The following is a 13455-nucleotide window of genomic DNA, read 5'->3' as shown; positions in this document are numbered from 1 at the left end:
CGCCACTTCACTCCAACCTGGGTGACAGAGCAAGACTTTGTCTCTAAAAAGAAAAAGAAAAAGAAAAAGAAAAAATCTACCACAGACGCACCAAAAAAAAAAAAAAAAAAATGCAAGAAATTAAAATGTAGCACTAGAGGAAATCGCCTTCACAGAAAGGAAGACAGGAAAGAAAGTCAGAAGGAAAAGAAGGCCAGAAACCAAATTAAATGACAGGAACAAGTCCTTACTTATCAATAATAATGTTGAATGTAAATAGACTAAACACTCCAATCAAAAGACACAGAATGGCTGAATGCATTAAAAAACAAAACCCAGTGATCTGTTCTCTACAAGAAACACACTTCACCTACAAAGACACAAATAGACTGAAAAATAAAGGGATGGAAAAAGGTATTCCATGCAAATTAAAGCTAAAAAAAGAGACGGAATAGCTATGTTTTTTTTTTTTTTTTTTTTTTTGAGACCGAGTCTCATTCTGTCGCCCAGGCTGGAGTGCAATGGTGCAATCTTGGCTCACTGCAACCTCCACCTCCCGGGTTCAAGTGATTCTCCTGCCTCAGCCTCCCAAGTAGCTGGGATTACAGCTGCCTGCCACCATGCCAAGCTAATTTTTGTATTTTTAGTAGAAACAGGATTTTGCCATGTTAGCCAGGCTGGTCTTGAACTCCTGACCTCAAGTAATCTGTCCCACTCAGCCTCCCAAAGTGTTGGGATTACAGCCATGAGTGACCGCACCCGGCCCTGATTGATTGATTTATTTATTATTATTATTTTTTTTTTTGAGACAGGGTCTTGCTCTGTTGCCTGGGCTGGAGTGCACTGGTGCAATCACAGCTCACTGCAGCCTCTATCTCCCGGGCTCAAGCCTATAATCCTAGCATTTTGGGAGGCCAAGGCAGGCAGATCCCTTGAGTCCAGGAGTTCAAGACAGGCCTGGGCAACATGGCAAAACCTCATCTCTACAAAAAAAAAAAAAAATTAGCCTGGCATGGTAGTGCATGCCTGTAGTCTCAGCTACTTGGGAGGCTGAGGTTGGAGGATCATCTGAGCCCAGGAGGCAGAGGATGCAGTGAGCCGAGATTACGCCACTGCATCCAGCCTGGGTGACAGAGTGAGGCTATCTCAAAAAAAAAAAAAAAAAAAAAAAAGAAAGGAAAAAAAGAAAAGTAGAAAAATTTCAAGTAAATAACCTCATGGTACATCTTAAAGAACTAGAAAAGCAAGGACACCAAATCCAAAATTAATAGAAGAAAATAAATAATAATAAATACTAAAGATCAAGCAGAAATAAATGAAATTGAAACAAAAACAATAGAAAAGATCAACAAAAGGAAAAGTTTTTTTGAAAAGATAAACAAAATTGACAAACTTTTCCCCAGACTAAGAAAAAAGAGAGAAGACCCAAATAAATAAAATCAGAGACAAAAAAGGAGACACTATAACCAATACTGCAGAAATTCAAAAAATCAGTAGAGACTACCATGAGCAATAAATTGGAAAACCAAGAAGAAAAGGATAAATGCTTAGCTATATACAGCCTACTAAGATCAAACCATGAAGAAATCCAAAACCTGAATAGATAATAACAAGTAATGAGATCAAAGGTATAATAAAAAGTCTCCCAGCAAAGAAAAGCCCAGGACCCAATAGCTTCACTGCTGAATTTTACCGAACATTTAAAGAAGAACTAATACCTATCCTATTCAAATTATTCCAAAAAATAGAGGAGGAATACTTCCAGAATCATTCTATGAAGCCAGTATGCCCTGATAACAAAATCAGACAAAGACACATCAAAAAGAAAACTTCCTACATGAAAGTGTTCTTGGAAAAAAAAAAAGAAAAAGAAAACAGAAAACTACAGGCCGATCTTCCTGATGAACACTGATGCAAAAATCCTCAAAAAAATACTAGCAAATGGAATTCAACCACACATTAAAGAGACCATATATCCTGACCAACAGGGATTTATCCCAGGGATTCAAGAATGATCCAAATATGCAAATCAATCTATAAGATACAACATATCACAGAATGAAGAACAAAAATATATGATCATTTTACCTGATACTGAAAAAGCACTTGATAAAATTCAACATCCCTCATGACAAAAACCTTCAAAAAACTGTATGGAAGGAACATAACTCAACATAACAAAATGTATATACAACAGACCTGTACCTATTATCATACTCAATGCGGGAAAACTGAAAGCCTTTCCTGTAATATTTGGAACACGATAAGGATGCCCACTTTCACCACTGTTATTCAACATAGTACCAGAAGTCCTAGCTAGAACAATCAGACAACAGAAAGAATAAAGAGTATCCAAATTGGAAAGGAAGAAGTCAAATTATCCTTGTTTGCAGATGATACGATCTCTTATATTTGAAAAAATCTGAAGACTCCACCAAAAAACTATTAGAACCAATAAACAAATTCAGTAAAGCTGCAGGATATAAAATCAATACATAAAAATCAGTAGCATTTCAATATGCCAACAGCAAACAATCTGAAAAAGAAATCAAGAGAGTAACCCCATTTACAATTCCTAAGTTTATAGGAATAAACTTAACCAGAGAAGTGAAAGATCTCTATAACAAAAACTATAAAACACTGACACAAGAAACTGAGGAGGGCTGGGCTCATGTCTGTAATCTCAGTACTTTGGGAGGCCAAGGCAGGTGGATCACTTGAGGTCAAGAATTGGAGACCAGCCTGGCCAACATGGTGAAACCCCATCCCTACTAAAAATACAAAAATTAGCTAGGCGTGGTGGTGGGTGCCTGTATTCTCGGCTACTCCAGAGGCTGAGGCAGGAGAATCGCTTGAACCTGGGAAGTGGAGAATGCAGTGAGCTGAGATTGCGCCACAGTACTCCAGCCTGGGTGACAGAGCAAGGCTCTGTCTCAAAAAAAATGGAAGCAAGGAAAGAAGGAAGGAGGGAAGAGAAGGGAAAGGGAGGGGAGGGGAGGGGAGGGAAAAGAAATTAAAGTGGACACAAAAAAATGGAAAGATATTCCATGTTCATGGATTAGAGAATCAGTATTGCCTATACCACCCCAGCAACCTACAGATTCAATGCAATCCCTATCAAAATACCAACGACTCCAGACTGGGTGACATAGGGAGACTTCATTTCTATAAAAAATTTAAAAATTAGGCCGGGCGCGGTGACTCACGCCTGTAATCCCAGCACTTTGGGAGGCTGAGGCAGGTGGATCACAAAGTCAGGAGATCAAGACCATCCTGGCTAACACGCTGAAACCCCGTCTCTACTAAAAAATACAAAAAATTAGCCAGGCGTGGTGGTGGGCGCCTGTAGTCCCAGCTACTCAGGAGGCTGAGGCAGGAGAATGGTGTGAACCTGGGAGGCGGAGCTTGCAGTGAGCCAAGATTGTACCACTGCACTCCAGCCTGGGTGACAGAGCAAGACTCCGTCTCAAAAAATAATAATAATAATAATTTAAAAATTAGCCAGGCATGGTGGTGTGCACTTATAGTCCCAGCTATTCAGGAGGCTGAAGTGGAAGGATCACTTGAGCCCAGGAGGTTGAGGCTGCAGTGAGCCATGATTGTACCACTGCAATTCAGCCTGGGCAACAGAGCAAGACCCTGTCTCAAAACAAAAATAGATACCAATGATATTCTTTGCAGAAATGGGAAAAATAATCCTAAAATGTACATGGAACCACAAAAAACAAACAAACAAACAAACAAAAAAAACAGAATAGCCAAGCCAGCTGAGCAAAGAGAACAAAACTGGAGGAATCACGTTACCTGACTTCAAATTATACTACGGTGCTATAACCAAAACAGCATGGCATAAAAACAGACATATAGACCAATGGAACAAAATAAAGAACTCAGAAACAAATCCATACATCTATATCTACAGTGAACTCATTACTGACAAAGGTACTTAGAACATACATTGGGGAAAGGATGGTCTTTTCAATAAATGGTTCTAGGAAAACTGGATATCCATATGTAGAAGAATGAAACTAGACCCCTATCTCTTGCCATATATGAAAATCAAATCAAAATGGATTAAAGACTTAAGTCTAAGACCTCAAACTATGAAACTACTACAAGAAAACACTGGGGAAGCTCTCCACAACATTGGTCTGGGCAAAGATTTCTTGAGTAATGCTCCCAAGGTACAAGCAACCATGGCAAAAATGGACAAATGGGATGACATTAAGTTAAAAAGCCTCTGCACAGAAAAAGAAGCAATCAACAAAGTGAAGAGACAACCCACAGAATGGGAGAAAACATTTGCAAACTATTCATCTGGCAAGGGATTAATAACTAGAATAAATAAGGAATTTAACAGGAAAAAAAATCTAATAATCCAATTAAAAATGGGCAAAAGACCTGAATAGACATGTATCAAAAGAAGACATACAGGGCCGGGCGCGGTGGCTCACGCCTGTAATCCCAGCACTTTGGGAGGCCGAGGCGGGCGGATCACGAGGTCAGGAGATCGAGACCATCCTGGCTAACACGGTGAAACCCCGTCTCTACTAAAAATACAAAAAATTAGCCGGGCGTGGTAGCGGGCGCCTGTAGTCCCAGCTACTCGGGAGGCTGAGGCAGGAGAATGGCGTGAACCCGGGAGGCAGAGCTTGCAGTGAGCCGAGATCGCGCCACTGCACTCCAGCCTGGGCGACAGAGCGAGACTCCGTCTCAAAAAAAAAAAAAAAAAAAAAAAAAGAAGACATACAAATGGCAAACAGGCATATGAAAAAGTGCTCAATATCATGGATCATTAGAGAAATGAAAATCAAAACTACAATGAGGCTGGGTACAGTGGCTCATGCCTGTAATCCTAGCACTTTGGGAAGCTGAGGCGGGCAGATCACTTGAAACCAGGAGTTCAAGACCAGCCTAGCCATCACGGTGAAATCCTGTCTTTACTAAAAATACAAAAATTAGTCTGTCATGGTCACGAGTGCCTGTAATCCCAACTACTCGGGAGGGTGAGGCATGAGAATTGCTTGAACCCCAGAGGCAGAGGTTGCAGTAAGCTGACATCTTGCCACTGACTCCAGCCTGGGCAACACAGCAAGACTCTGTCTCAAAAACAAACCAGGCCGGGTGTGGTGGCTCACGCCTGTAATCCCAGCACTTTGGGAGGCCAAGGTGGGTGGATCACAAGGTCAGGATATTGAGACCATCCTGACTAACATGGTGAAACCCCGTCTCTACTAAAAATACAAAAAAAATTAGCCGGGCGTGGTGGCAGGCGCCTGTAGTCCCAGCTACTCAGGAGGCTGAGGCAGGAGAATGGCGTGAACCTGGGAGGCGGAGCTTGCAGTAAGCAGAGATCACACCACTGCACTCCAGCCTGGGCAATGGAGTGAGACTCCATCTCAAAACAAAAACAAAAACAAAAACAAAATAAAACTACAATGAGATGTCATCTTACCCCAGTAAAAATGGCTTTTATCCAAAAGACAGGCAAAAATGAATGGTGGCAAAGATGCAGAGAAAAGGGAACCCCTGGACACTGTTGGTGGGAATGTAAATTAGTATAACTACTATGGAGAACAGTATGGAAGTTCCTCAAAAAACTAAAGATAGAACTACCATATGATCAGGCAATCCCACTACTGGATATTTATCCAAAGGAAATGAAATCAGTATGCCCAGGAGATATCTGCACTCTCATGTTTACTGCAGCACTATTCATAATAGCCAAGATTTGGAAGCAACCTAAGTCAACAATAATTTATTGTACATTTAAAAATAACTAAAAGAGTAAAATTAGAATGTTTGTAACACAAATAAATGATAAATGCTTGAGGTGATAGATAACCGATTTACCCTGATGTGATTATTATGTATCGTATGCCTGCATGAAAATATCTCATGTATCCCATAAACATATAACCTATCACCCATAAAAATTAAAAAGAAAAAAGAAAATAACTTTTAAACTATTACTCATTCAGTAGTGTCAACATTTTTTCAGCACTTGATTAACTTAATGATGAATTGAATAACTTTTACAGAATTAAATAATAAAACATAAACTATTTTCTGAATTGTATATAGATATGTGGGCAAAAAAAAAATAAAAGTAACATAGGCCAGGCACAGTGATTCACACCCATAATCCCAACATTTTGGGAGGCCAAGGCAGAAGGATTGCTTGAGCTCAGGAGTTCAAGACCAGCCCTGGTAACATAGCGAGACCTCATCTCTACAACAAATACAGAAATTAGCCAGGTGTGGTGACACATGCCTGTAGTCCCAGCTACTTGGGAGGCTGAGGTGGGAGGATCGTTTGAGTCTGGGAAGTTGAGGCTTCAGTGAACTATGATCATGCCATGACACTCCAGACTGGGCGACAGAACAAGACCCTGTTTCAAAAAAATAAATAAATAAAATTTTAAAATAAACTATTTTCATTTAATACTCAAAGTTCAAATCACAAAAGTACTGAGAATCAAACATAAGTAACACTAGCAAAGCAGCCAATGGCAGGCAACAGGCAGTTGCAAGCCACCTCTCACCATATAACTCTGAGATGGAGCAACTGATTGAGAGAAAGTCCTCTAACCACAGCCATCTACTTGTCATAGTTTGTAACACTGATCTTCCACACATTTTGTGTATCTTCCATGAACTCACTGTCAGTGCTGCTCAATGAGATAAACTAAGTACTAAGGAATAAAATTTTGTCAGTCAGGTTAAACTTTATTTTTACTTTTTAATTAAAAAAAAAATAGAACTCCTGAGCTCAAGCAATCTTCCATCTCGGCCTCCCAAAGTGCTGGGATTACAGGTGTGAGCCACCGTGCCTGGCTGGGTTAAGCTTTAGAGGGCCACAGATGATTGTTATATCTAAGATCCCCACTGCACCCCTGAAACCAATTTTTAATTTCCAGAATAGGCAAATATCAAAAATAGATTAGTGGTTGCTTAGGGATTCAAAATGGGGAGTGACAGCAAATGGATACAGGGTTTCTTTTAGGGGAAACAAAAATGTTCTGAAATTAGATTATTGAGATCGTTATACAACCCTATGAATATACCAAAAAACACTGAGTTATATATTGTAAATGGATGAATTGTATGTTGTGAGATTGTATCTCAATACAACTTAAAAGAAAAGAGCCAATTTTCACCTGTTTGGGGTGATATTATCTCAGCTGAGAATGCATGACCTAGGCTACTGGAGGAAGAAGGTTCCACAACAATGCTTCCTCTGCTGGAGTTGCTTAGAGCTAAAAGAACAATAAACTACATGTAATGAGCTTATTATAGTAGGGTGTAGAATTGGAATCAAATATAATTAACAATTATCAACATATCTAATTGTAAACACATAATCATATATGAGATATAAATGGTAAATAGTGTATATAAATGACTAAAATTCTCTAGTGAACTAGTGGGAAGAGAATAGCCTGCCCTTAAAAAAGAGAAATAAGGAAGGTTTTTGGCTAACAGGCTTTACCCTAAGAGAAAACAGTTAAAAAGTAGGTGGTACTCTCTTCCCCATCAATCACCAATCTTCTCTCAGAAGCCTGAAATGTGAGCTCCAGTTTGATTTTTTTCTTTTTTTATTTTCTGGGGAAAGCCTTATTTCTATCTTTGCCATCCAGTTTGATTTTACAAGACAATGCTGTCCCACCTCAAGACAGTGCTGACCCCAATGAACCATCCAGTTTCCGATCATTTCACCTCTAATACCCAGGGATAGGTGAGCATGTTAGTCAGCAGTTCCAACATCCAGGTGTGGCCTTCAAGTGGTCTCTAGAGCAGCACTGTCCAAAGAACTTTCTGTGATGATGGAAGTGTTCTATGGCTTATAGACTATACTGAGCAACTGAAATGTGGCTACAGCAAATAAAGAACTAATTTTAATTTTAATTAAAATGAAAATGAACTTTTAATCGTAATTTTCATTTTAATTTAAATAGCTGCATGTGGCAATTTAATACCATATTGGACAGATAATTCTAAAGTAATGATATCTAATAGAAATATAGACTGGGGCTGGGCACAGTGGCTCACGCCTGTAATCCCAACACTTTGGGAGGCTGAAGTGGGCGGATCACTTGAGGTCAGGAGTTCAAGACCAGCCTGGCCAACATAGTGAAACCCCATTGCTACTGAAAATGCAAAAAAATCAACCAGGCGTGGTGGTGGGCGCCTGTAATCCCAACTACTCGGGAGGCTGAGGTGTGAGAATCAAAAAAAATAATAAAATTAAAATAAAAATAATGTGAGCTGGACTTGGTGGCATGTGCCTATAGTCCCAGCTACCCAGGCGGCTTAGGCGAGAAGATTATTTGCGCCCAGGAGTTAAAGAGACCAGCCTGGGGAATGTAGTAAGCCTCTACTGTAAAACAAAACAAAACAAAACAAAAGCAACAACGACAACAACAATATAATTACACAAGAAATTTTAAATTTTCTAATAGCTATATGAAAGCAGTATTTAAAAAGTGAAATTAGCCTGGCGCGGTGGCTCACGCCTATAATCCCAGCACTTTGGGAAGCCAAGGCGGATCACAAGGTCAGGGAATCGAGAGCATCCTGGTTCATACGGTGAAACTGCATCTCTACTAAAAATACAAAAAAATTAGCCGGGCGTGGTGGCGGGCGCCTGTAGTCCCAGCTACTCGGGAGGCTGAGGCAGGAGAATGGCGTGAACCCGGGAGGCAGAGCTTGCAGTGAGCCAAGATTGTGCCACTGCACTCCAGCCTGGGCGACAGAGCGAGACTCTGTCTCAAGAAAGTAAAAATAAAAAGTGAAATTAATTGTAATAATATGTATTTCTTTTTATTTATTTATTTATTTTTTGAGACAAAGTCTCGCTCTTGTCCCCCAGGCTGGAGTGCGATGGTGCAATCTTGGCTCACTGCAACCTCCACCTCCTGGGTTCAAGCAATTCTCCTGCCTCAGCCTCCCATGTAGCTGGGATTACAGGTGCCTGCCACCACGCCCAGCTAATTTTTGTATTTTTTTCTTTTTTTTTTTTTTTTTTAAGTAGAGACGGGGTTTCACCATGTTGGCCAGGCTGGTCTCAAACTCCTGACCTCAGGTGACCCACCCGCCTTTGGCATCCCAAACTGCTGGGATTACACACGTGAGCCACCACGCCTGGCCAATAATATGTATTTAAACCAATATACCCAAATGTTATTTCCACATGGAATCAACATGAAAATAATTATTGAGGTGGTTTACACTCTTTTTTTGGTACCATATTGTAAAGTACATGGATGTGCTTTGGTCAAGGAATATGCCTAGGCAGATGTCCAGGCCTGCATGACTCAGCAAGTTTAGAGCACAGGCATATAACTCCACCTGTTATCACAGCCATGTAGCCATAACATAGGAAGGTCATCCCTTGGCCCTGTACCACTATTGTCTGTAAAAGGTGTAACTGCCCTGCTGATGCTATGCTCTTGGGGCTCAGCTTGGACGGCACGGCACAGCACTGCATGGCACAGCTCTTGTACAGGCGCTGGCGCCCAGAGAGAGTGAAGCTATTGACCCCTGTAAGGGAGACTGGCCGTCTGGCAGACAGGCAAGGGAGAGCCAGGAACTGGGTTGTGCCCAGAGGGAAAGAGTTAAGCTGCTGACTCTGAAAGTAAGGGAGAGCCACCCGCGCAGCTTTATGCATGCGCGCACCCGGACAAGCAGCCGGGCCAGTGCGAGAGAGCTGTTGATGAGAGAGCTGCTAAATAAAAGTACATTTCACCTGCCTACCCCCTGGCAGTGCCCCACCCCACCGACCGAGTGTTCTTTCGGCTATCTGCCCATCCACCCACTCCCCTCGACCTCAGCATGGGCTGGAACCTAACCCTGGGCATGACATTTGGCATAGTCATGGACCTGACACATATCTTTGAAATCCAATGTGTATTTTACATTTACAGAACATCTCAATTTGAATCAGCCACATTTCAAGTGTCCAGTAGTCACACGTGGTTAGTGGCTACTATATTGGACAGAACAACTCCAGAAAATCTTAAAGCCCTTTCTGTATTACCTAGTTCTCCCTTCCCCTTTCTCCCCAAATCCCAGAGAAAGAGTTACAAGAACTCTCCCTGATCTCTGCCCCTATACCACACCTGGGTATGGTAGGCTGAGAATTATTCCCGTATTTTAAAATGTCTATCTAGATGGAGTTTTGCTCTTGTTGCCCAGGCTGGAGTGCAATGGCGCCATCTCGGCTCACTGCAACCTCCGCCTCCCGGGTTCAAGCAATTCTCCTGCTTCAGCCTCCCAAGTAGCTGGGATTACAGGCATGTGCCACCATACCCAGCTAATTTTGTGTTTTTAGTAGAGATGGGGTTTCTCCATGTTGGTCAGGCTGGTCTCAAACTCCTGACCTCAGGTGATCCACCCGCCTTGGCCTCCCAAAGTGCTGGGATTATAGGCATGAGCCACCATGCCCGGCCTTCCTTGAAGTTTTTTGCTTGGTTTTGATTTTTTTGGAGATTGGGTCTCGCTCTGTCACCCATGCTGGAGTGCAGTGGCACAATCTTGGCTCAGAGCAACCTCTGCCTCCCGGGTTCAAGCGATCCTCCTGCTTCAGTCTGAGTGGCTGGGACTACGGGTGTGTGCCACCACGCCCAGCTGATTTTTGTGGTTTTTTAGGGATGAGGTTTTGCGATGTTGCAAAGGCTGGTCTTGAACACCTGGGCTCAAGGAATCTGCCCATCTTGGCCTTCCAAAGTTCTGAGATTGCAGGTGTAAGTCATCGTGCCCAGCCTCCTTGAAGTTTACTAACACTTGGGATAACTGAGGGAAAAGAAGTGACAATTCCACTCAGTCTATTAGAGGTCTGGATATAAGGTAGCCACACAGTAACTCTAACTTGACTTCTTCTAACCATTCTATCTTATTGGTTTGGAGACTGTCTTCTGCCAGCATTTTTTGTGGCTTGAGATGATATTTTCAAACCCTTCTTTCACTACCTTTCTTACCCTTAATGTGCCAAGCTTGAAACAGGATTTGATTTCCTGAGCTACTTGTTTGCCTTCTGTGTGTCACCAAGTAATCTGGTTCATCTTTCATCTCATTCATGTTCTTTTCAAGTGAAACAAGACATTTTGGGGTCAAGTCTCTTTGGGTGCTTGTTTTATGTATATAAAAATGGATTTTGTGTTCCCTTTCCATGTAAGTACCAACTTATATGGAAACTCACAATCATAATGTAAGAAGAAATGAAAGCCTGGTGTATTGTACTTCAAGATGCCTCCCTGATGTACAGAATCTGCTTGTAAGATAAATAATTGCATTGTAAAAATAAAATAAAATGTCTCATCTAAAACTTCATTAAATTCCACCAAAAAGATCAATATAGTTTAATAAATGAATGGTGAAGCTACAGTCATTCACATCTTAGTATGGATTACAGAACTCTGGCACTTGAAGAGAATAGTACTAAACATCCCTTATCAAGCGACAGGATGAAACTCTGAATTGTGTACTCTTAATTAGGAATTCTGAAAGGATTAAAAACAAAATCTAAACAAACAATCAAACCAAAAAATACCCAAAGCCTTTAAGTAACACTTGGAAGAAATAACTAAACAAAATAATACTTGTTTTAGTAACAAACTTCCAAAATGAGTGAGTGGCAAATTATTTCCTGTGGTGGCAAAAACAATCTTTGCACTGTCATTGCTCCTTTCTTTCCTTTCAGAATGAGAGTAGAGGAGGGTTGAAATCACTTCAAGATTATTTTTTTTTTGAAACAGGGTCTCACTGTGTCACCCAGGCTGGAGTGTAGTGGCACAAATCATGGCTCACTGCAACCTTGAGCTCCTGGGCTCAAGCAATTCTCCCACCTTAGCCTCCTGAGTAGCTAGAACTACAGGGACACACCACCACACCTGGCTAATTTTTTTTAAGAGATGGAGTCTCACTATATTGCCCAGGCTGGTCTCAAACTCCCGGGCTTAAGCAATCCTCCCACCTCAGCCTCCCAAAGTGATAGGACTATAGGCGTGAGCCCACTGCAGCTGATCTCTGGCTAATTTTCAAATTTTTTGTAGAGACGGGTTTCGCCATGTTGCCCAGGCTGGTCTCAAACTCCTAAGCTCAAGCAATCCTCTCACCTCAGCCTCCCAAAGTATTGAGATTACAGTCATGAGCCACTGTGCCTGGCCAGTGAATCTAGATCTTATTATAAGGTAAACAAAGCCTTTAGAGAAGATAAGCCAGCAAGAGAAAAGTCTATTTAATACCATATATAAGCATCAAAAACCAAGAACTGATGACAATGGAGAATTTAAAGGAAACACAAAGATAGTTTTGAAGAAACAAGCAGCAGGGTAATAAAACTTAATATTAGCCTATAATCAAGAGGTCCTCCAAATTCAGCCTATTGGCTCATTTGAGCCTGACAACAACTTTTGGGGTAATGAGTGAGAACTCAATTTCACAAATGTGGAAACTCAAACAGGTTAAGCAGAAGGTTAAGTGGTCTCCCCAGGGCTCATAAAGGAAAGCAATGAGTCAATTAGTTTTTTTCATTCTGAATAAATACAAACACATATATAATGGCAGTTGTTCTAAGTATGTCGAGATTACAACATAACCTTGCTTGGGAAGAGAACATTTACACACAATAAATATTTAAACTGACCCAAATCTAAAAATTCTGAGGTTTTCTATAGTTGAATTTACTTTCCTAAAATCTCACCCTAGTCGTTTTCAACCTCTGATAAGCATCAGGATTGCCTAAGGAACTTTGGTGAGGGGAAAAAAAAGTTTACACTGCTTGAACTCTACCACTGAAGACTCTAATTTAGAGGTGTTTGGGGAGAGGCCCAACATCTGTATTTTATTAAGTATGACATGTGGTTCTACTGTACCCTAAAGGCTGAACAGCACTGCCTCAAACAACAGGGCTACCACAGGAGGGCTGAGGCCCAAGGAATGCCTGTGATTAAGGGAAGCCAACCAAAGTACTCCACAATGTCTTCTGAAAAGAGCCTTCATCCCCAGGCTCTGCCCAGAGCTAGACAGTGACGTGGACCACCCAGCCCAGGCTCAGGCCTCATGGGGTACCTGGCTCTCGGGACTGGCTATCATCACAAATGTGCAGGTCCAGGCGGGAGATGAGCAGATGGTAGGAGGACTCTTTCACATCAAATTTCTCAAAGTACTGGCTGAGGCGGCTGCTGCTGCTGTTGCTGTTGCCCTGGCTGCCACCAAATGCCTGGGCCCAGGACTGCTGGGCATTGGGAGCTGGTGGAGTGATCTACATGTGACAGAGAGAGAAACAGGAAGTCCAGACTCTGAAAAGATCCTTTGTAGGCTTTCTTTAAGCTTTGGTCCAGCCTGGAGAAAACCACAGTTTAGCAAGATGTTCCTTCCCTCTCACAACTGTTGGCCTAGTAGCTCACTTAGGTCCGTTTCAATTATATAACCCAAACTCCAAAAGCCTAATTATAATTAGTCTAATAACTGTTG

The 13455-nt window shown here is 41.6% G+C and overlaps 1 protein-coding gene across 4 annotated transcripts in view; it reads right to left on the bottom strand.

The window, feature by feature from the left end:
* BLTP3A (bridge-like lipid transfer protein family member 3A) overlaps positions 1-13455 on the bottom strand; it is an 86527-nt gene that overhangs the window by 28406 nt on the left and 44666 nt on the right. For all 4 annotated transcript variants that reach the window (XR_010157688.1, XR_010157689.1, XM_518418.8 and 1 more), the window contains exon 8: positions 13051-13243. Coding sequence is in view for 2 of the 4 variants with exons in the window: in XM_518418.8 (XP_518418.3) it covers positions 13051-13243 (193 nt within the window). In the remaining 2 variants the exon portion in view is untranslated. The remainder of the gene's footprint in view (positions 1-13050; positions 13244-13455) is intronic.

Source organism: Pan troglodytes, chromosome 5 (genome assembly GCF_028858775.2).
Source record: "Pan troglodytes isolate AG18354 chromosome 5, NHGRI_mPanTro3-v2.0_pri, whole genome shotgun sequence".
Classification (NCBI taxonomy): Eukaryota; Metazoa; Chordata; class Mammalia; order Primates; family Hominidae; genus Pan; species Pan troglodytes.
The sequence above is the reverse complement of the archived record's forward strand: the minus strand, read 5'-3'. Positions and strand labels throughout refer to the sequence as shown.